This window comes from Juglans regia, chromosome 16, assembly GCF_001411555.2.
Source record: "Juglans regia cultivar Chandler chromosome 16, Walnut 2.0, whole genome shotgun sequence".
In the NCBI taxonomy this organism is placed as follows: Eukaryota; Viridiplantae; Streptophyta; class Magnoliopsida; order Fagales; family Juglandaceae; genus Juglans; species Juglans regia.
The window spans coordinates 8398661-8421226 of record NC_049916.1 but is presented as its reverse complement, the minus strand read 5'-3'; the positions used below and the strand labels follow the sequence as shown (position 1 = coordinate 8421226).

The 22566-nt window shown below is 36.6% G+C and overlaps 1 protein-coding gene across 1 annotated transcript in view; it reads left to right on the top strand.

Annotated features, from left to right (window-relative positions):
• The first annotated feature begins 1910 nt into the window (after positions 1 to 1910).
• LOC108997629 (nuclear pore complex protein NUP155) overlaps positions 1911 to 22566 on the top strand; it is a 38401-nt gene continuing 17745 nt past the window's right edge. Inside the window, exons 1-3 of the mRNA XM_018973978.2 lie at positions 1911 to 2287; positions 12534 to 12703; positions 15282 to 15408. Of these exons, the coding sequence (XP_018829523.2) occupies positions 2129 to 2287; positions 12534 to 12703; positions 15282 to 15408 (456 nt within the window). The 5' untranslated portion in view covers positions 1911 to 2128. The remainder of the gene's footprint in view (positions 2288 to 12533; positions 12704 to 15281; positions 15409 to 22566) is intronic.

Genomic DNA, 22566 nt, shown 5'->3' with positions numbered 1-22566 from the left:
GACTTCTCCATTTTTGCTAAGTTTTGAACTTGAAAACGGTAGAACTGGGTTTTGGACTCTCATAAAAGTTTTAGGCCTATGTCTTAACTTTCTAGCATGCTAAAAAAAGTTGAAATCGAGATCTGTAGCTCCAGTTAAAACCCAAAAACTAAACAGTATTTTGATTTGACTAGACTAGACCAACTAGGATTTGCTCTCTAGGCCTAGCCCGAATTCTGCCTCTTCACATCGTCCAATTTCAACCTAATTCAATAATTAAATACTTTTAAAATATCAAGAATTTTCAAGAATTAAATAAATGTAAAAGACACCTAAAATTCTAGACAAACAAGTTCAGAAACATACAAAACACTCTAAATCAAAACAATTAGGACTAAGAAAATGTGTGAAATAAATTCTCATATCAAAGACCTACAACCATAGGTCTTTGCAGGGGTAGTGACCCATGCCGTGTGTTTCTTTGTGACAAAAGTTCTCAAAGTAGAAAGATGGAGAGAATGAGGAGAAGATTAAGGGGAGAAACTTTGGAGAGCGGCAGGTACCTAGGAACAAAGATAAGATTAGGGCTGGTTTAGGATGCTTTTATATATTTATATATAGATATATGGGCAGACGGGTAAAATTAAGTTGGTGGGTATCCCACCTTCAACTCATCTGCTCGTCCCCCAGCGGGATGAGTGGATGAGGCGAGCATGACAAGTTTAGGTAAATTGTTGCCCACCACTAGATGAAGATTTGACCAACAATGGTCATTTCATATAAGATACTAGAATTCAATTAACTGTCATGCACAATTGAAAAATCTATCATGTTAAGAGAAGTAAATCATGTAGCTCATAACCTAGCAAAATTAGCCCTAAACCTAGACACAGATAGAGTTCTTATCAATGCTGTTCTAGAATTTGTCCAAACACATAATGAGAGTATGTCTGTTTATGTTAAAAGAACATTGATTAAGCTGTAAATGTATGTATGAAAGCTTATTGGAAGAATAATAATCACTAAATGTGATATCTAAAATATTATTCTAGAGTTTTACTATCCTTAATTTGAATTTTTTGAATGTTGCTTGCCCACAGCTTGGCCTCTTCAAAATGAAGTCATTAGAATATAGATTAAGGCCTCATTTGGTTATATAAATTAAATTAGATGAGATGAAAGATGAAAGTTGAATAAAATATTGTTATAATATTATTTTTTAATATTACTTTTATTTCAAAATTTGAAAAAATTTAATTTTTTTTATATTTTGTTTGGGAGCGTAGAAAAGTTGTAATGATGAAATAATATGATTTGTGAAAAAAAAAAATCAAACCTAAAATAATCTATTTTAAATTAATTTTTTTAAAAATAATTTTTAAAAGAAATATTTTAATTATAATTTTATTTATGAAATTAAATATATAAATCAAAATGATTTAATGTATCACATTAAATTATAAAAAAATTATTATAAAATAAACATAATCTATCGCGTCAAATCAATTTATCAATTTAATTTACAAAAAAATTTGTATACTCTTTGCGTACTCCACTGACGTGATTGACTATATATTAAAAAAATTTGATGCGGTCAATCACATTAGGAGAATGCACAAAAACGACTATATATAGCAAATCTCTTTAATTTAAAAGCAAGACTTTAATTTGCCCTCTAGCAGTAATAAAACTTTAAGTCCTCGTTTGGATAATGAGATGAGATGAAATAATTTTAGATAAAAATTAAAAATTGAATAAAATATTATTACAATATTATTTTTTAATATTAATATTATTTTGATATTTAAAAAAATTAAATTATTTATTATATTTTATATAAAATTTTGAGAAAATTATAATAAAATTAAATATTTCTTTCATCCAAATGGGCCTAAAAGGCTAAAACCCTCGCCAAAACCCTATACTTGCGACGGTCCTCTTCCCTCCTTGTCTCTTTTCTTTTCTCTATGAAACTCCCCGCTCTCCTCACAATTTGATTTTCTCTCTCCAAATCGATATTTCCCTCGTTTGGTTCCCTAGAAAGCGAGGGAAGGCAGACCTATTCGAGCTCGCAATTTCACAACCCTAGGCCATTCCGGGATTCAGAAACAATTTCGCTTTCTGCGTCGGCTCTAGGGTTTCAAACGAGATGTCGCGGGAAGAAGAGATTGTGATGCGGGATGTCATGAATGCTGGTCTCGTTGTAAGTGACCGCATTGGCCGAGAAGTTGCGTCGCAGCTCGATCTCGAAGAAGCCCTAGAAGCTTCGAGATACGCCAGCCACCCGTATACGACTCATCCCAGAGAGGTGATTTCAACTTTTCTTTGGATACTTGAAGAGAAGTGAATTGTATGAATTACCGTCTATTTTCTTATTTTTATGAATTACTATCTACTGGAAGTCTTGGAAATGATTCGTTTTTATTGCTTTTTATATAAGAATTTTTCATTCTTATTCCTTTGTTTAAGTAGTTATAAATTTGCCGAGAGAATGAACAAGATGTATTTCTGAATGTGTATATGTATATGAATGTATGTTCCTATATATAAATAGAGTGAAATTAATTGGTCGGGTACACGAGATTTTTCCTCCTTTTATGTCTCACTGTGAGCAGTTTGTCAATTCAGCTGGGGATGTAGACTTTATCTTCTTGTTTTGGTTTCTCCATTTTGTGCGTTCTGTGAATTTCTTTGGTGATGTAAATATATGGTTCAGAGTTTCTTTCTCTCGCCATGTTGAATTTCTTTGCCCTTCCAATGAAAATCCCAAAACGCCATCATGACATCATCATTCACTACATCCCAACATACTTGGAAAAAGGCCCCGGAATAACCATCTGGGCACATTGCCTTGTCACCTTTCATGGCTTTTGCTACCTCCCACACCTCACATTCCTCAAATGTGGCATTTGGTTTGTGGACTCTTAACATTTCATTCAGCATCTTCATTCTTAGGAATGTAATGCTTGGGAATCTAGACTCCTAGGAATGTGATTAACTTTTGGAAATAACTAGAAATATGATGGGATTTACTGTAACATGACAGTCCAACGTTTGGTTTATTCCTAGAGGAATACTTTTTTCCCCAAAATATCCATATATTATTTATTTGAGCTATATAAGGTTTTTTTAAATATTTCTTCTGTTTTTATTTCATTGAGTAAAAAACAAATTAATATAAAAATTCTTGGTCAAATAGTAGCATAAAATTGCATTAATTGAAATGATGTCCAACAAAAACCGAAAAAGTTAATGAAAAAGTTAAAAAGGTTATTGACTAAAGATCAGTGTCAGCTATACCATATAGAATGGACTCGCTCCTGTATCTATGAGAACCTAAATCACATATTCATATTTTTAGTTATCGATCAAAGTAAAAAAAATAATCGGACTTACGTGTATGAGCTATAAGTAAATCTTCTGCTTTGATTCTTTCTGGCCTAATAAGTTTGGTTTCCCGTTTGGGATTGTTGTAGGTAACAAAGCTTTAAATTGTAAAGCTTTGTTAAAAAGTTCTACCTTTGGAAAGCTATTTATTGATTGGGAAACATACACCTAAAGCGCTTATAAAGTTTGTTAGGGTGGTTTTCAGTGTTCTCTGCAAGTGCTTTTCAACAAAAGTTTTTTTTTTTTTTCAAGTTTCAATCTGGAACTTTTTTGTATCTTCTCTAGTCCAATGGTTTTCTGCAATTGTATTAAAGGGAGGGAATGTTCATGAGTTTTTACTTTCTTTTAAACTTGCTAGAGTGTAATTTGGTCTCTTTTGTATACTTCTTGTGTACATGGGCTTTGCCTAGTTGCATTTGATCAACAAAGTTTATTAATTATCAAAAAAAAAAAAAAGATGGATTTTCAGCCTTTTTAGGTTCTTAAAGCACTATTTCAAATTTTACTAAACGTATCATTTTCTTTAAAAGAGTTTTAGACTATGAAAAGTACTTTTTAAGCTCTCAAACTCGAAACCAAATAGGCACTTAGTTTTATATATAAATAAAATTACTTGTAATTTAAAAAATAAAAAGGGGTATATCTTCCCATTTAAAATAAAAAGGAGTCCCCAAGGAATTGGGAATGTGGATTCCCTCTCATTTAGAAAGGGAAAATCCACATTCCCTTCAAATGGGGGTTGGGAACGGAATCCGGATTCTCATGGGCATTTGGATTCCCTCTTATTATTCCATCCAAACTGGATCATCTTTTAGGATTTTGAAGAATCCTAAAATATTAGTCCCATCCAAATGCTAAAAGGGTCTGTCCGACCATCGGGCTTCATCCTTAAGCAAAGTAAGGAAAGTCCATCCAACATAGGCCTCCAAGTGAATTATTCCAATTACAAATTTTGATAAAAGTACATGATGTGATTACTAATCTCCAAAGGATCATAAGAAACCATTAATAGATAATGAGTCAATGGTATTGTTCCTCCTAATGAATTGGCCACTCTACGAAAGAACTTGTACATTGATCCCCCTCCTGAAACCATGGTGCTCTCGATTTTTGTCTCCATCATATCCTTTCCAACAAGGTTGTTCTTTCCAAATCACCGGTAAGTATTTCCTTCCTCAACTTCTCTTCAACATCCAATAGTCTATCTTCCTCAATCACTTCAATGCCCTTTTAACTCTTCAAACAGAAGCTTCTCTCTCTTACCAAGTTCAATGAATATTTCCGCATTCCAAAGTCTTAAATCCATTTTTCAGAGCTTAGCTTCTAGTTTACATGCCAAAGTATAACTTGAGTGTCTTGAAAGTTATACCAAGCCCACCATTAAACGTTTTCCTTAGGATTCTGATTTTAGCTCACATATTTTTAACTTGAAATATTGTTTACCACCCTGAAGCTGCTCACAATCAAGAAGAATGGGAATAGTGGTCCTCAATAGTGTAGAGCCCTCTATTTCTACATTCCATGAAAATTTTAGCACTTGTATACATCCTCTGTAGTGATGTTTCATCCTCTTAGTTATTAATATAACATTATCTTACTTGTCAAAGAAAAAAGAATGATCACTTTGCAGCTAGAAAGAGGAGTGTACTGTAAGAACAATGCAATGTTGTAGTTTGAGCTGATCGTATATGGTTGAAGACCAATTCCAATATTTATTTACATAATTTGGTGGACTGCATTAGTCCTATATCACTAGAAGCTTTGTGATTAGTGTAGTTTTGGAACTAAATTGCTTGTTTTGCAGTTCATATGCATTTATTCTTCTTTATTGACTTTTGTGTTTCATGGCTTGACAAAACAAAAAATAGAAGTGAAGTTTCTGATCAAAAAATAGATGTGAAGTGCTACATTTTTCTCTAAGCTATAGATGTTTTTTTTGAGTAAGAAATATTTCTTTAAAATGCAAAAGGTACAACGCAAGTACGTGGGCTTTCCTAGAATGTATTTAGGTGTTTTCTTTTGTATACTTCATGTGTACATGGGCTTCACCTATACATTCGTTTCTAATAAAATTTTTTCTTATAAAAAAAGGTACAATGCAAGTATAGAGAGTAGCCTCAAAAGAGAAACTTTTGCAATGATCTAAGCATACGATAATCACGTTTGTGCAATAGTCTAAAAGGACTAGTAACCCTTGGCATGTAATACCCTGTAAAGCCTAGATTAATGTAATACATGCTTAACATGAGGCTTGACACGCATCATCCTTATCAAGGCTCGTGTTGCGCTGTTGTGCCTTCATGCACAGCTTTATTTTGATATCTTTATTTCATTATCCGGGGATGGAGTAGTCACGGAATTTTGTTTTCGAAATGGACATATGGCAATGGTGGCAGACGGAATTTTATTTTTATACCGGATAGAGGAAGAGGGCCAGAGTGAGCTGGCGACTTGCTTTGACACAGTTGGAAGTCCTATAGCTGCTGTGCTTGCACGAGAGCCTCTAATGGAGACTAAGATGCTGATGGGGGCAATTTTGAGGGTGACAACCAAACCGATGTTGGCACCTTGGTTATATTCAAGCCTAGAGTCTCTGAACACAATAATAACGAGGGGAAGTTTTAGCTAGCGGAGGTAGCAGCAGGTAGGAATATTGGAGCTGATGATCATTGGGTTGAGCCTACTTCGTTGAATTCAGTGTCCCCACTGAAAGAACAACTAGCATCAGATTGGGTTTTAAAAGCATAGGAGATTCAATTGTGTGTTGGGCTCCCATGTATCAGTTATGAAGATCAGTTCTTGGCCTTGCTGCCATCGAAGTTGGGCAGTCCAATGCAACCATAAAGAGCCTTTCATCCAAGAAAAGGGAAAGGGAATTAGAGCGACTTGTTCGGTCAATTATGAAGGAAGTGCGAGTCGTGGTGGGACAAAGGGTAGGGCAAAATTGGTGGTTTTATGAAGCTCAAAATAGTCTTATGGAATGTAAGGGTGCTGAACGAATTAGAGAAGTGCACCAAAGTACGAAACCAGCTTCATAGTTGGAGAATGGATGTTGTATGTTCAGGACAAAATTGGAACTCATCTCCCATAACATCATACGGAGTTTGTGGAATTGTTGTCATGTGGGGTGGTCGTATTTGTCATCTAAAGGGGCTTTGGGAGGCATCTTGGTAATGTGGGATAAAATAGTGGTGGAAAAAACATATGAGTGCGTGAGGGAATATACTGTGGCTACTTCTTTCACGAATTTGGAAGATGGTTATCAATGATCCTTTGTTGGTGTTTATGGTCCCAATACTAATTCTGAGAGAAGAGGCATGTGAGATGAATTGGCTGGTCTTTGTAGGTTATGGAGCCTTCCTTGGTGCATTGGGGGAGATTTTAACTTCACTCGCTTCCCAAGCAAATGACTAGGAGATCCTAGCTCTAGCTTAGCAATGACAGATTTTTCAGACTATTTATGAGCAAGATCTTTTGGACATTCCTCTAGTGGGTGGCATATTCACATGGTCCAGTAATAGAGAACATCTAGCTTGGTCAAGACTTGATTGATTCCTCATTTTGTCTGATTGGGAAGCACTTGGGGTGAAAAAAAAAATTGGTGAATCGGTAAACTGGACCAGACCGAATCGTCCAGTACCGGGTTCGGTTCAGTCCGGTTCCATTTCCATTTTTCTCAAAACCGATCAAAATCGATCCGGTTCCGGTTTTACTTTTTCTAACACTAGATTGAACCGGACCGGACCGGACCGGTTCATATATATTAATTTTTTATATTGTATAAAATATTATTTATATGATTTTTAACAGTATATATGATTTTTATATATAATATATATAATTATATATAAAATAATTTTGTACTATATGATAAATTATTAATTAATATAATATTAAAATTTAAAATCATATATAAATAACTATATATTATCATTATAGTCTATTTTATTAGTAGTTATACTAATACTATATCACTATATATTATAATATACTATAATATATCACTATATTATATATTATAATATATCACTATAGTCCATAATGTAATTATAATATACTACAATATATTATCACTATATAATTATATACTATAATATAAATTATATTATATTATATATACTATATAATATATCGGAAAAATCGGACTGAACCGGACCAAAACCGGTAAAACCAGAAGTACTGGTTTAGGGGTATACCCGGTACAGTATTGGTTCTTCAAATATCAAAACCGGTATATATCGGTTTGGTTCTAAAATATGTCCAAAACTAGACTGATTACACCCTAGGAAGCACATTTTCTGGATCTAATCCAAAAAGGGCTTTCAAGATTATGTTTGGATCACTTCCCCATTCTCATTGATTGTGGAGGCATATAGGGAGGTAAAAGATATTTCAAGTTTGAGAACATGGCTGAAATCCGAAGGTTTCGTTGTGCGAGTTAGACAATGGTGTTCTTCCTATCTCATATAGGGCAAACCCGAGTTTTGTGCTGGCTTGTAAGATAAAGGCTCTCAAGGAGGACTTGAAGAAGTGGAATGAGCAAATGTTTGGGAATGTGGAACACCGAAAGAAGTCCCTCCTCAACGAATTACAGGTTTTGGAGGATGTGGAGGAGGAGAGGGGGCTTTCAGAAGAAGAAAAGGCTCGCAAAATGCAAGTCACCTTGAATATTGAAAGGATGGCTTTAATGGAAGAGATCTCATGGAGAAAAAAATCGAGGGCTTTATGGCTAAAAAAAGGGGTAAATGCACCAAGTTCTTCCATTGCATGGCTAATTTGCATCGAAGAGACAATATCATTGAGTCCTTGTTGGTAGATGGGAGGATTTCATTGAATTTGTCTGAGATCACGAATCATATTACCAACTACTATGCACAACTACTTTCAGAACAATTTTCTTCGAGACCTTGTTTGAATAGCCTTGTTTTTTAGTCGATCAATCAACAAGAAGCAAGTTGGCTAGATAGGCCTTTTGAGGAGGTGGAGATTTTCAAGGTGGTGAGAATTATGGCTGGTGACAAAGCTCTTGGTCCTGATGGGTTCACTATGACCTTCTTTAAGGCATGTTGGGAGGTAGTTAAAGACGACATCATGAGCTTCTTCCATGAGTTTCATGAATGAGGTATTTTTGAAAAAAGCATAAATGCTACTCTCATTACTCTTATCCCAAAGAAGCTTGGGGTGGTGGAGATTTAGGACTTTCGTCCTATTAGTTTGGTGAGTGGAATGTACAAAATTCTTTCGAAGGTAATGGCTATTAGATTGAGTGCGATATTGGAGAAGATCATATCCAATCCCTAAATGCATTCATACAAGGTCGGCAAATCCTTGACTCGGTTCTCATTGCCAATGAATGTTTGGAGAGTCGCATTAAGTCGGTTGAACCCAGGTTATGATGCAAAGTTGACATGGAGAAGGCATACGATCATGTAAACTGGAATTTTTTGTTACACATGCTCGAGAGGTGTGGACTTGGAGCGAGATGGTGCTTTTGGATCAAATTTTGCATCTCCACCATACATTTCTCTATCCTCGTGAATGGTACCCCAATGGGTTTCTTTGAAAGTTCGAGAGGTTTAAAGCAAGGTGATCCCCTATCTCCATTACTCTTTGTTTTTATAATGGAAGTTTTTAGTAAAATGATCGCAGGTCTTGTGGAAGGTGGATTTCTATTTGGATTTGTTGTAGGGGATGCAAGAATCGGCACACTTGAGATGACTCAACTCTTATTTGCAGATGATACTCGTCTGTTGTGGGGTAGTCATAATCATATTCAAGCCTTGTGGGCTCTTTTACTTTGCTTTGAAGTGGCTTCGGGTTTGAAAGTAAATCTCGCCAAGTCAGAATTAGTTCTGGTTGGAGATGTTCCAAGTGTTTTGAGCTTGGCCAATATTCTGGGATGCAAAGTCTCCACCTTGCCAATGAAGTATCTCGGTCTTCCATTGGGTGCCTCCTTAAAATCGTTGTCTGTTTAGGATGGAGTGTTGGAAAAAATGGAGCATAAACTTGCGAGTTGGAAGAGGATTTATTTGTCCAAAGGTGGTAGAGTTACAATGATAAAAAGTACTGTATCCAACGTACCGACTTACTTTTTATCTTTATTTCCAATACCATGCAAAGTGGCTCACCGGATAGAGAAATTGCAAAGAGATTTCCTATGGGGGGAATAGATGAAGAATTCAAGTTCATTTGGTGAATTGGGCTACGGTTTGTACCCCAATACGAGAAGGTGGGCTGGGAATTTGGAATTTGTTGGTTTTCAACAAGGCTTTATTGGGTAAATGGTTGTGGAGATACCACGAAGAGAGGGGAGCCATATGGAGGGTAATTATAGAGTTAAAATATGGTGAATTGTGGCTAGGATGGTGCTCGAATGAAGTGAGCGGATTACACATGGGGTGGGGCTTTGAAAACAAATAAGAAGAGTTTGGATCAATCTTCATCGATACACATTTTTGCAGTTGGGGAAGACCCATAATTAAATCCTGAAATGACCTATGGTGTGGAGATTGAATCCTCAAAGAAGCCTACCCAACACTATACGGCATTGCTCGAAGAGAGGAGGCTTCCATAGCAGAGCACATGGATCCCTCTAGTGGCTCTCCTCAGTAGAATATCACTTTCCTTAGAGCTGCCCAAGATTGAGAAATTGACACATTTATAGATTTTGGGCTCGTTTGGATAGTGAGATGAGATGTGATAAGATGGTTTTAGATGAGTTGAATAAAATATTGTTAGAATATTATTTTTTAATATTGTTATTGTTTTGGGATTTGAAAAAATTGAATTGTTTATTATATTTTGTGTGAAAATTTAAAAAAGTTGTAATGATGAGATGAGATGAGGTGATGTGATGATTTCTGTATCCAAACGAGCCCTTTTTCAACCTTGTGTATCCTTGTAGAGTGATTGGAGCAACGGATAAGGTTATGTGATCACAATCGAAGAAGTGGAATTTTACTGTACAGTCATACTACAAGTCCCTCATGACACAATCTATAAGAACATTCCCATGGAAGAACATATGGAAGACTAAGGCCCCCTAAAGGCTTTTTTTTTTTTTTTGTATGGACAGCTTCACTAAGAAAGATTCTTACCTTAGATAATCTAAGAAAACACTAATTGATTGTATTGGGTTGGTGCTATATGTGTAAGGAAAGTGGGAGTCTATGGATCACCTATTATTGCATTGTGATGTAGCCATGACCTTATGGAATGATATCTTTGCTAGAGTGGGACTCGTTTGGGTAATGCTAAGAAGGGTTGTTGACTTTTTAGGCATTCGAGGTAATTCTTAAATCACAACAATGTGGAAGATGATACCAAATTGCCTATGGTGGTGCATATGGATGGAGAGGAATGGTTGGAGTTTTGAGGATCGTGAATGGACAATGGACAAGATTTAAACTTTTTTTCTTCGTACATTATTCCATTGGTCGATTGTAATAGACTTTAATGGCATGAACGTACATGATTTTCTTATATCTTTAGACAGTCATGCATAGATGTGGTTCTTGTATATGTCCCGTGTACTTGGCTTCGCCTAATTTTAATAAAATTCCTATTTACTGATAAAAAAAAAAAAGCAGTAGTCACTTTTAAGTGATATCCTAAAAGTACTAGTTATTATTGGGGCCCATCTTTGTTCATCAGATCTGGTAGCTCCACGAGTAATGTGAGGACTTTGCACATATAATATCTTCACAATTCAGTTTAAACCAATCCTAGTATCACAAACTCTTTAGTAATTAGTAAGTTAAAGGAACTAATCAGACTTGAGAATTACAGATCAATATAAAAGTTGCCTTGAGTTCTTTTTAAGTATTTTCACAAATTAGTTGCTCTATCTGATAATTTTTTTTAATTTTTTAAATTCCACATCTACTCTACACTTGCTTCTAGTGGATTGGCACAGACAACATGTATGTGAGTAGCTTTATGTATCATACGTCTATGATAGTTGTTTCATACAGCAGCTTTGCAGTGAGACTGACTGGTGGCTTGACCATAAAACATTCATTATATGGTAATGTATCTGATGTTATGTGACAAAAGTCATACTGCATTACAGTTGTTGATGCTAGTTGGGTGGTATCCTTTTTCAATATAATGACGGGCAGTAGAAGGAAACTAGAAAATATCTATTTTCAATTTTTCTGTCTAAAAAATATTTGATGCTTGTAAGGCTCATAAGTTCATTGAACGGCATGTTCTTCAGCTAAATAAAGGCATGTTGTGGCTATATTGGAAGAACATTTCTGATATGCGCAGATTATAATTAGTGAGATATGTATAGCCGAATTATATGTGGGTAGTTAGTGATTTTAAGAATAAATAACCTGATTGATATTGATGTTTTTGTAGTTTTTTATTTATATAAAAATATTTCCGAAACAATAAGTCAATTGTTAGGATTAATGATGTTCCATGCTTGATATGATCCCATTACCTGCATGGATGCTTAATCTTTTACAGTTTTGAAGACGCCTTTCCTTTTGTAATGTGGTTACTGCAGTCTGCCATCAGTATTTAATGAGTAACATATAGAAGTAACCCAATTTTATTGTCTTGTAACCTTTTGGTTATGATGGATCATAAGAGGTGGGAAAGGGGGTGGTGTTGGGATCTGTCTGCATGGAGGCAGGATAGATAAGAATGATAGTTCCCAGCACTGTGTTTAACTAAGGTCATCTTATTGCATTTTTAGCAAGAACAAGAAGCGATATGTGTTTTTCTTTGTTTACTTTTTTTTTAATATATATATTTTTATAATGAATTAAAACCTCTAGCTAATTGAATGTTTTATTCAATGACTTAATCTGTGAGGTGGAGTTTTAAACAACCTTCCATTTTTTTTTTTTTTTTGTGTGTAATGCACGAAGAGAGACTTTTTAGCTTTGTTTTTGTCTGCTATAACCATAAACTTAAGTACTAATGTAAGTGTATGGTTTACAATGTCATTCATTGAAATAGAATATTTTATTGTTATTGTCATCACTATCATTATGTTTATGTTCATTTTCTGTTCATTCCTAATGCTTGCTCTTTACATTGACTTTTTGATATTTTAGACAGTAAAGATTGCCTCTATATACATCCTGGATTGTTGGAAATGGATTGTTTACTCCCATCTCCACGTAGTCTAATGTTGTGTGAATTCACTGCAGTGGCCTCCCTTGGTTGAGGTGGTGGATACTTCGGAGCTACCTCCAGTACTGATTGAAAGATATAATGCAGCTGGTGGGGAAGGAACTGCTTTATGTGGAATTTTTCCCGAAATTCGTCGGGCATGGGCATCGGTAGATAATTCTTTGTTTCTTTGGCGCTTTGACAAGTGGTGAGCTTTTCTCGACTTTCGGTGAATTATTTACTTTAATAATTTAGCTGCTCTTTACATGGATATGATAATTATCCTCTTGTTGGCAAGTGATTTGTGCAGTATTGGTGATTAGTGAAAGTGAGGCACTCTAAAAGCACAAATGCTGTCTAGAGCCCAGGTGCAAGGCTCAAAGCAGAAGCACAGGCCTGGTTGAAGTAAAGCACACATTATTAAAAATGATGTATAAATTACAAAAAATCCATAAAATACAATAAATAAAGGTTTTAAGAGCAAGATGGTGGTATCTTTATTAGAGTAATAAGTTTTATTTTTTTATAAGTAAACGTTTATAGAGTAATATGTAACATGACTTAAGAGTAATATGTAACATGACAATTAAGTTATCTACTATCTACATACAATATAAACAAAGCATTTTATACAATTCTCTTGTGCTTTAGTAAATATACATATTTATGATATTTTATACATTAATCGGATTAAAGTACATGGTTGAATCAAAATCTACCATAAAGGCCATGATCAGAAAAGCACAAAATTGTAGGTATTGACTTTTATGCCAACATGAGCAATCAAATGTCATTCCATCTAGAAAGTCATTTTGGACTATTATATGGGATCAAAGCATAACACATATTATCACATTTGGCACCATAGTGCATGAATGATCTTCAGTATAAATAAATACTTAAGAATACCTGTTTTCTGGGTCTTTGAATTAATATTTGATATTTTTTCCAACCAAATTACAAAAGCCTGCATTTCTACACTTAAAGCTAACAAAAAAAGCACTAAAAAGCCCCTTTTGTAAATGCACTTGCTTTTGGTAAGCAAAGCTCTTCGGCCTTGGTGTTTTGCACTTAAGGGTTCCAGTTGCACATTTTTTTCTTTAGTTCACGATTGACTCGTTCCTGTTAATGGTAGGGCAGGGCTGACACAAAAAACATGCCACCTTATTAAATGATAAGACTTGTTACAAAAAAAAGGTCTTCAATTGTGGTACTCATTTTGCTAGTTTAATTATTCTATTAACTCTATTTTTTTTATTAGAATTCTTGTATAAGTTTATATATCTCTACTACAATGGTTATGGCGGTATCAACAGGAAGGGGATGCTCCATGGAGGAATGTCATCGACACCAAATTTGGGAGCATTTGGGGAGGGTGGTGTTCAAATGAAGTGAGAGGTGTGTACGGTGTGGGAGTGTGGAAATTTATTTGGAATGGATGGGGGGATTTCATTAGGAATTTCAGATTTGTTGTGTGGGTGGGGGATCTTGGATTAGATTTTGGCATGGTATTTGGTGTGGAGATGCTACCCTAATGAATGCTTTCCCTTCTCTTTTTAGGATTGCATTGGATGTTCTGTGGCAGATTATAACTCCAATGGTTCTTCTTTTGTATAAGTAAACAATTGTATTAATAAGAATAGGCATAGCCCAAGTACACAAAGGGGTATACAAGAGGTATAACTCCAATGGTTCTTTACAGTGGAATGTGAGTTTTATTATAGCTGTACAGGATTGGGAGGTGGGGGATATCTCAGATTTTTACAGCATGTTGTATGCCTTGAATATGGAGAGTGGTGGGGAGGATAGATTGCTTTGGATTCATCCCGGGAATAAGAACTTCTCAGTCAGATCATTGTACAAGGTTATGTCGACTCAACCCCCTGATGATTTTCCTTGGAAGTGCATTTGGAGAAGCAAAGTGCCTCTTAAGGTTACTTTTTTTGGTTGGTTGGCATATCATGGGAAAATTTTGGCTATAGATAATTTGAGATAGCGTGGTCTATATATTATGGATTGGTGCTTTATGTGCAAAAGGAATGGGTGAATCTGTGGATCACCTACTTCTCCATTGGGAAGTGGCAAAGGTTCTTTGGGACGAGATATTTATTAGGCTTGGTATTGCCTGGTGATGCCTCGGAGGGTGGTGGATCTATTGGCATGTTGGAGAGGAATTCAGGCTAATCGTCAAATTGCAGCCATTTTGAAGATGGTTCCATTATGTCTTATGTGTTATGTGGTGTATATGGAATGAGAAGAGCGGACGTTATTTCAAAGATAGAGAATGTTCGTTGTGAAGGATTAGAGATTTTTTCTTCCATATATTGTTACTTGGGCATCGGCTATTGTACTGGATATGACTTGTTTTCATGATTTATATGTTGCTTTTTCCAGTTCTTACTTGTAATTAGGTGTTTTCTCTTTTATAGTCCCTGTGTACTTGGACTATGCCTAATTATGTGGATTAATAAATTTCTTTTCACTTATAAAAAAAAATATCTCTCTACTACTTTTTAGTTATATAGTCACCGTCTTATTCTCTCCTAAAACTGGTTTGCTTTCTGATCTTGTCTTTTTCCCTAGTTGATTCAACCTTGAGCCTGTTAATACAAAGCACTTGCCTGTGATGCTTGTGTGGGACAGATGCACTAGATACTTTAATATTGTGAATCATTTAAGCTTTTCCAAATTAGTTTTCTTTTGTATTGAGCTTTGAAATATGATCCAATGATTTTTTTTTTTCTGCATACTTCCTGATACTTTCTTTCTAACTCTCTCTTGATTAGGGATGGTCAATGTCCTGAATACAGTGGGGAGGAACAAGCTATATGTGCTGTTGGCCTTGCCAAATCTAAACCTGGTGTTTTTGTTGAAGCTATCCAATATCTTTTAATTTTAGCAACACCCGTTGAGGTAGTAACGATTTCTAATCCTTTTTTCTCTCTCTTCCAGTATAATAAGTTCCAAACAGTGAAATTTCTTCTTAAGTTAGACACATAATTAACATGGATGCTTGAAATTGACTAGCATTCTAGGATGTTGAGATGCTATTAATGTGCCTGTCACAGTAATAGTTCTGGGAGTTTTCTTTTTTAATCCAGTTAATAATTATGCATTAGTTACGAGATAATTTCACACCATTTCCTGTTTTCTTTACCTGTAAAGGTCATTGCTCGAGTGATTAAAGGAAAGATCTCCATATCTTATATCATTCCTTGCAAGTGTTATTGATGCTCTTCCTCAGAAAGCTATCAATAATGGCGGAACCATGAATATTTAATGTTTATTTGGACCTGACCTGTTCCTGGAATGAGGTGTACGATGAAGTAGGGTATATCTGTAGCATTTTTGTTTTTGAAGTCCCTTGGCCTTCATGTTTACCCATTTGAACTTGAGATGAAACACATCGAACTTCTGTATCTACATAAGTGGATCCATGTGTTAAAAATTAAACACTTAACTTGATTTTGGTGACAAGAATGTAAGCTAGACACATGGAACAGAGGCTATGCATATTTATTTTATCATTAAAATTCCTGTTCTACTTATAAAAAAAAAAGGGATATAAGATCAAGCATAGGTGTCTCTCTTATATAAATCCTGCACACATGGGCTCTTCCTACTATTTTCATCAATAAAATTCTTCATTACTTATTAAAAAAGAGATATAAGATGCCCCTTCCCGTAGGTCAGGAATGTTACGTACGTTCATAACATAATGCCCGGTGAAGAGATTCGAAATCATGAAATTACCTGGTTTATTGAATCATAAAACTCGTATAGTATGACAGTCTTTCATAACATAAAAGCTGAGAAATAAAAGAAATGGCATAAGCTAGTTCTATGTGGAAGGAACCCAATCCAATACAATCACTATCTCAAAATAGATCTTAAAAATAATAAAAATACTAATAATAATAATAATAATAATAATAATTCTAAATCCTAATTTTGGACCTGTATGTTACAATCTCCCTGCCTTAAAAAGAATCTGGTCCTCGAGATGATACGTCGGAAGGTCCTAAATATCTCGGACTCACATGCCTTTCTTCCCAAACCTACTCATTCACTTCATCGATACCACCTTGAGGAATACTTCACATATTCTACAGGAATCAGTTTGCTCCTGACAAAATTCTTCTTAAAAAAAGGCCAAATCCAAAAGGTTCCATAAAATAAACAATGATCTTTATTAAAATACTAAAATCCAAAAGAGAGTCTGCAAAGCACAAAAATCAAGCAAGTCTCCTGTGCTGAATAAAATAGCTTATTAAAATAAAATCATAAACGAGCATGTCAAAACTTCCTAGGCCTTTGTCTCGTCTCCTTGGTTCAATTCCTTTCTTGTAGTTCCATCCTCACAAATATCATCACTTGCAACCACATCATCAATAGTAAGAGCAAACACTCTAGTTGGTGCTGTAACCCTCTGGCCACTCCTTGTAATTGGAGCTGGTGCGTTCCTTTTTGCGCAGTCCCGAGCCATGTGGTTTGGCTGTCCACACTTGAAGCAAACATTCTAGCCCACTAAGCAGTTTTCTGGATGCCTTTTTCTGCAATTCTTGCAAACTGGATGCAATGGACTACTCTAAGACAGTTGCGGACGGTAACTGGGGGCAGGCTTCTTGTTTCTATTGGGCTCTGGTAGTAGTTGTTGGCGTTTCTTTTGATTGAATAGTTTTGCGTTCGGCCTCATATCTTCTTCTATCAAAGTGGCTCAAGTAACCAAGTTAGTGAAATTACGGATCCTGAGTGGTATAAGGCTGTCAAAATTGTGTGAATGGCCAAATGAAATTGGCCTTTGAGTGATTTGTATATTATATATGAACTTTACAAGAGAGCTATACATGGAAATAAACTAATTGCCGAGTGATTCTAGCATTCTAGCTCTATATGGAAATTATATATTCTGTCAATATGTTAACTGTGCAAGCCTATGTAAACTAAGTAAAGATGAAATAAGTAAAGAAGAATAAAAGGAGAGAAGATTGATTATGGACAGAAAAAGCTGTCCATTGACAGCCCCCCTCAAATTGATGTGGGTTGATCAACAAGCATCAATTTGCTACTTAAGAAGTAATGTTGATGGCAAGTGAGAGCTTTGGTGAAGATATCAGCAATTTGTAGTTCAGTGGAAACATGTGGAAGAGTGATAACACGAGCTTCAAATGCTTCACGGATAGAGTGAAAGTCGACTTCAATATGCGTCGTGCACTCATGATAGACAGGATTGGCCATGATCTGAATAGCACTCATATTATCAGCATGTAGAGGTGTAGGATCAGTCTTAGAAAAATCTAGCTCAGCAATCAAACCTCGAAGCCAAATAATTTCGGAACAAGCAAGAGACATCGCCCGGTACTCAGATTTTGTAGATGACTTACAGACCCTGTTTTGCTTCTTACTCTTCCAGGAGATCAATGCATCACCTAAGAACACACACCACCCAGTGATGGAACGACGTGTATTCCCGCACAACCAGCCCAATCAGCGTTGCTATAAGTAGTAAGACGAGGAGAATTGCCTGAAGGAAAGAATAAGCCATGGGTAGAAGTGCCCTGAAACATAGCGTATGATCCTACGGACTAGGGCTGTACAAAAAACCGAAAAACCGACCTAGACCGACTCAGACCGGCCGCCGGAGCTCGGAACCGGACGAAACCGGCAGGGAACCGGTCGGCGTGAGGCATAAAATAGAGAAAACCGATATCGGCCGGTTCGGCGTCGGTTTGAACCAGATTAAAACCGCTGAACCGGCCGACTAAATAAACTATTTCTTTTTATATATATTTTAAACTTAAAACGACGCCGTTCTACTTAAGTTTAAGTGGAACGGCGTCGTTTTAAGCCTTAGTTGTGTTTTAAACATAAGTAGAACGACGCCGTTTGGTATTAAACCAAACGGCGTCGTTTAATTTATAACGATTTAAAAAAAAATTAAGTAGAACGACGCCGTTTCGTTTAAACCAAACGGCGTCGTTTCAAAATAGCTTCATCTTCTTCCTCGCGTCTTCTTCCTCGCGTTCTTACCAGTTACCAGCTCTCATCCTCTCTCTCTCTCTCTCCTCTGCAACAATCTCTCTCTCTACTCTCTCAGAGGAAGCTCGGTCCGGGAACCGACCGTGAACCGATAGAGAAAGGAAGCAACGGTTTCGGCCGGTGTTTCTCCTCCTCGTCGATCGGTTTCGGCCGGTGTTTCTCCCCGCAAATTACCTGTCGGTCGGCGTCGGTTTTGCCCAAGAACCGAACCGAAGGGGTCGGTTTTCACCCCTACTACGGACAACAGCCAAATGAAGATGACGAGGAGTATGAAGAAACTGATTGACTTGCTGTACTGCAAAGGAAATGTCCGGTCGAGTAATGGTGAGATAGACAAGGCTACCCACCAACTTTCGGTATAAACTGGGATCAGCAAGTAAGTCACCCTATTCTTTGCAAAACTTGACATTCAATTCCATGGGAGTATCAACAGAGGTGGCCTTCTACAGGTTGGCTGAAGCCACCAGATCACTAGCATAATTCTGTTGGTTGAGAGAAATACCAAATGGACTATGATGCACCTCAAGAACCAGAAAATATATGAGAGATCCAAGATCTTTCATATGAAATGACTCGGAGAGATGAGTCTTGAGCTGGCCAAGTAAAGCAGAATCAGAACCAGTGATCACAATATCATCAACATAAACCAAAAGAACAACAATATCCAGGTCTGATTTCCGAAGAAACAAGGAAGTGTCATACTTGCTCTGCTTGAAGGAAAATTGTAATAAAGTGGTTCGAAATTTATCAAACCAGGCCCTCAGAGCTTGTTTGAGACCATAAAGGGAGCAACCAAGTTTACACATGCAAAGTTGCAGAAGAAAACAATCCCGGGGGTTGTTTCATATAAATACACTCTTTAAGATCTCCGTGAAGAAAAGCATTTTTGACATCCATCTGATATAGTGGCCAATCATTGGAAGCAGCAAAAGCAAGGATAGTATGAACAGTAGTCATCCTAGCCACAGGTGCAAAGGTCTCTTTATAATTGACATCATATTCTTGATTATTCCCAAGTGCAACAAGCCGAGCTTTGTAACGATCCAAACTTCCATCAGATCGAACCTTGATTGAGTAAACCATTTGCAACCCAGAGGAACAATGGTGGGAGGACAAGGCTTAATGTCCCATATGTGATTGGCCTCTAGAGTTGTAATTTCTTCCTGATAGCTTGTCGCCAACAGTCATGCTTGACAGCGTGTGAGTAGCATGTGAGAATATCAAAATTGGACAATGCAACAATAAGAGCTGAAATAGAATGACCAGAATTGGAAGAAGAAAACCCATACCTATCCGGAGGTACAAACACTCGAGGAGAGCGACGTACCAAAGCCTCTGTAGGTGCTGTAACTACCTGATTCTAGAGTGTGGTAGGATCAGATATCGGGTGAGCCACTGGAAGAGACTGTGGGCGGGAGCGTCTCGTATGCACAATACTTGGTTTAAAGCAAGAGCTGACTTGATGAAGATCCGGGAACTGTTGCTCAAAGGAGGGGGAGAAGCAAAGTAGAAGGGGAAGGCACAGAGGACACAGGAAAGAAATGTTGATTTTCAAAGAAAATACCATTCCTAGAAATGCGTGTACGACGTAATGTAGGATCATAGCAAACCAATCCCTTTTGATACATATTATATTCCAAAAATACACATCTAACAAATTGAACAAATAATTTATGTCACTCATGAGGAAGTAAATGAACAAAACATACACAACTAAATGTACGGAGATTATCGTAACTAGGTTGCTTAGCAAACAAGTGAAAATAGGGAGACTCCATGTGTAAGCCTTGGGAAGGTAAACGATTAATCAAGTGAGTAACAGTTTTCAGAGCCTCGACCCAAAACATGGATAAGATAGTAGATTCTAACAAGAGAGTACGTACCACATCTAGGAGATGACGATTTTTGCGTTCAGCTACTCCATTTTGTTGTGAAGTAGTGAGACATGATCATTGATAAATAATACCTTTAGAAGCTGAGAATGTCTGAAACTCAGTAGACAAATATTCACCACTAGAATCTGTGTGTAATGTTTTAATAGAAGTAGAAAATTGGTTGTCAACATATGCTAAAAACTCAGTGAAAGTATGAAAAATCTCAGATTTGGAGCGAAGAAAATAGACCCAAGTAAATATGCTATGATCATCAATGAAAGTCGCATAATATTTAAATTTTTCATGTGAACTAATTGGGGAAAGTCCCCAAACATCACTATGGATAAGATCAAAGCAGTGAGAAACTCTACTAGCATGCCAATGAAAGGGAAGAGTTTTGCTTTTACCAAGTTTGCAAGAATCAAACTCAAGAGATAAAGAAGAATGTTCTTTATTATCAAGAAAACCAGAGTGCAATACATAAGATAAAATCTAAGTATTGAGGTGGCCTAAATAACAATGTCACTCCAAACTAAGATTTGGAACATTATTACAAGTAAAAGACTTACTAGAAGAAACTGGAGAAAGTGCTGGAATAGATAAAAGTAGTAGAAACAAGCGCCCCACTTTAGGTCTCTTCACGATCGGCTCTCCCATTACCTAGTCCTGCACAACACAACCATCACCAGAAAAATTAACAACACAATTGTTATCAACTAATTGACCAACAAAAATAAGATTCGTGGAAAGCTGAGGAGCCAGAAACACATCAGTAAACTTAGAAGATGAATCTCCAACAACTATTGGCAAAGAATTTCCATTGGCAGTCTGAATAGTAGAATGACCAGCGTAGGGTCGAAGATGACACAGAGCAGTGGGATTATTCGTCATGTGATTAGAGACCCCCGAGTCCACGTACCAGAGTTTAGTAGAATTGTTACCTTGGAACCCCATTGTTGATAATGCTGAAATTAGCATCTGTTGCACCATTTCTGGTGTGCAGTAATTCGCTGCAAGAGGTGCAGGAACAAAGGAAGCACTTGAAGAAGAGTCATGTGCTGCAGAAGTTGCTGCTGGAGGGGTAATAACAGAAGTCAAATGCTTGGGCCTGACGATTCTGGGGGCGAATACAACATTCTTTTATAATGTGACTGTTCTTCTTGCAATAAGAGCAGTATTTCTTAGGACAATTGGCAGCAATATGCCCATATTCCTTGCAGTAGAAATACTGCAAGTTTTTAGAACTCATAGGTGGTCCTCGTCCTTGGGCAACATAAGCCACAGTTATCGTCCTTGAACTGCCATGCAATTGCTCAAGAATAGCTTGAGTACTAAGACGTTCTTCGCGAAGTAACTCACTAAAACAAATATCAAGGGAGGGAATAGGAGATCTGTTCAGCAGAGAGGAGCGAACAGATTCATATTCCGGGCATAGTTTCATAAGAAACTGATCACGCCGACTAGTCTCGTGAAGATTTTGAATAGTTGAAAGAGCGGTAACAGGAATACCTGCTGTAACCAAATCAGTATATTCATGCCAAAGAGTAAAAAATGCCGAGTAGTAGTCTTGGATAGAAAGACTATCATGTTGAAACATGGCAATCACATGTTCTAACTGAAAGCGACGAGAATCATTAGCTTGATGATAAACCTTCTTCAAGTAATTCCACATGGATTGAGCGGAACGATGAGCCCGTAAGTTGGTGACAATATGTGGCTCCACCGAACCAAGAAGCCAAGACATGATCCGATCATCAAGTACAGCCCATGAAGGAGAAGATGATGAATCCTTAGATTTATTAGGATGAGGTACACAATCCATGCCATCAATATGGCCCCAAAGATCTTTTCCCTTTAGAAAAATTTCAAATTGAAAAGCCCACGTAGAGTAATTTTTGCCTATAAACTTGACACACACAGGGGCAGAGTCCATTGCAAATAAATAAATCCCGAGACAAAGCAAAACAGAAAAAAAAAAAATCCAGGAGAGTGAAATAAATAGTGATAAGAACTTTGGACGTGTTTAAGAGATGAAGCAAGAGGTACAAAACACTTTTCAACAGAGATCAAGAGCCACAACTACACAGAGAAGCTGAAATAAGATCGAGATAGTTGTTGCGACAACCACAAAGGCATAGACATGCCGAGAACAACCAGA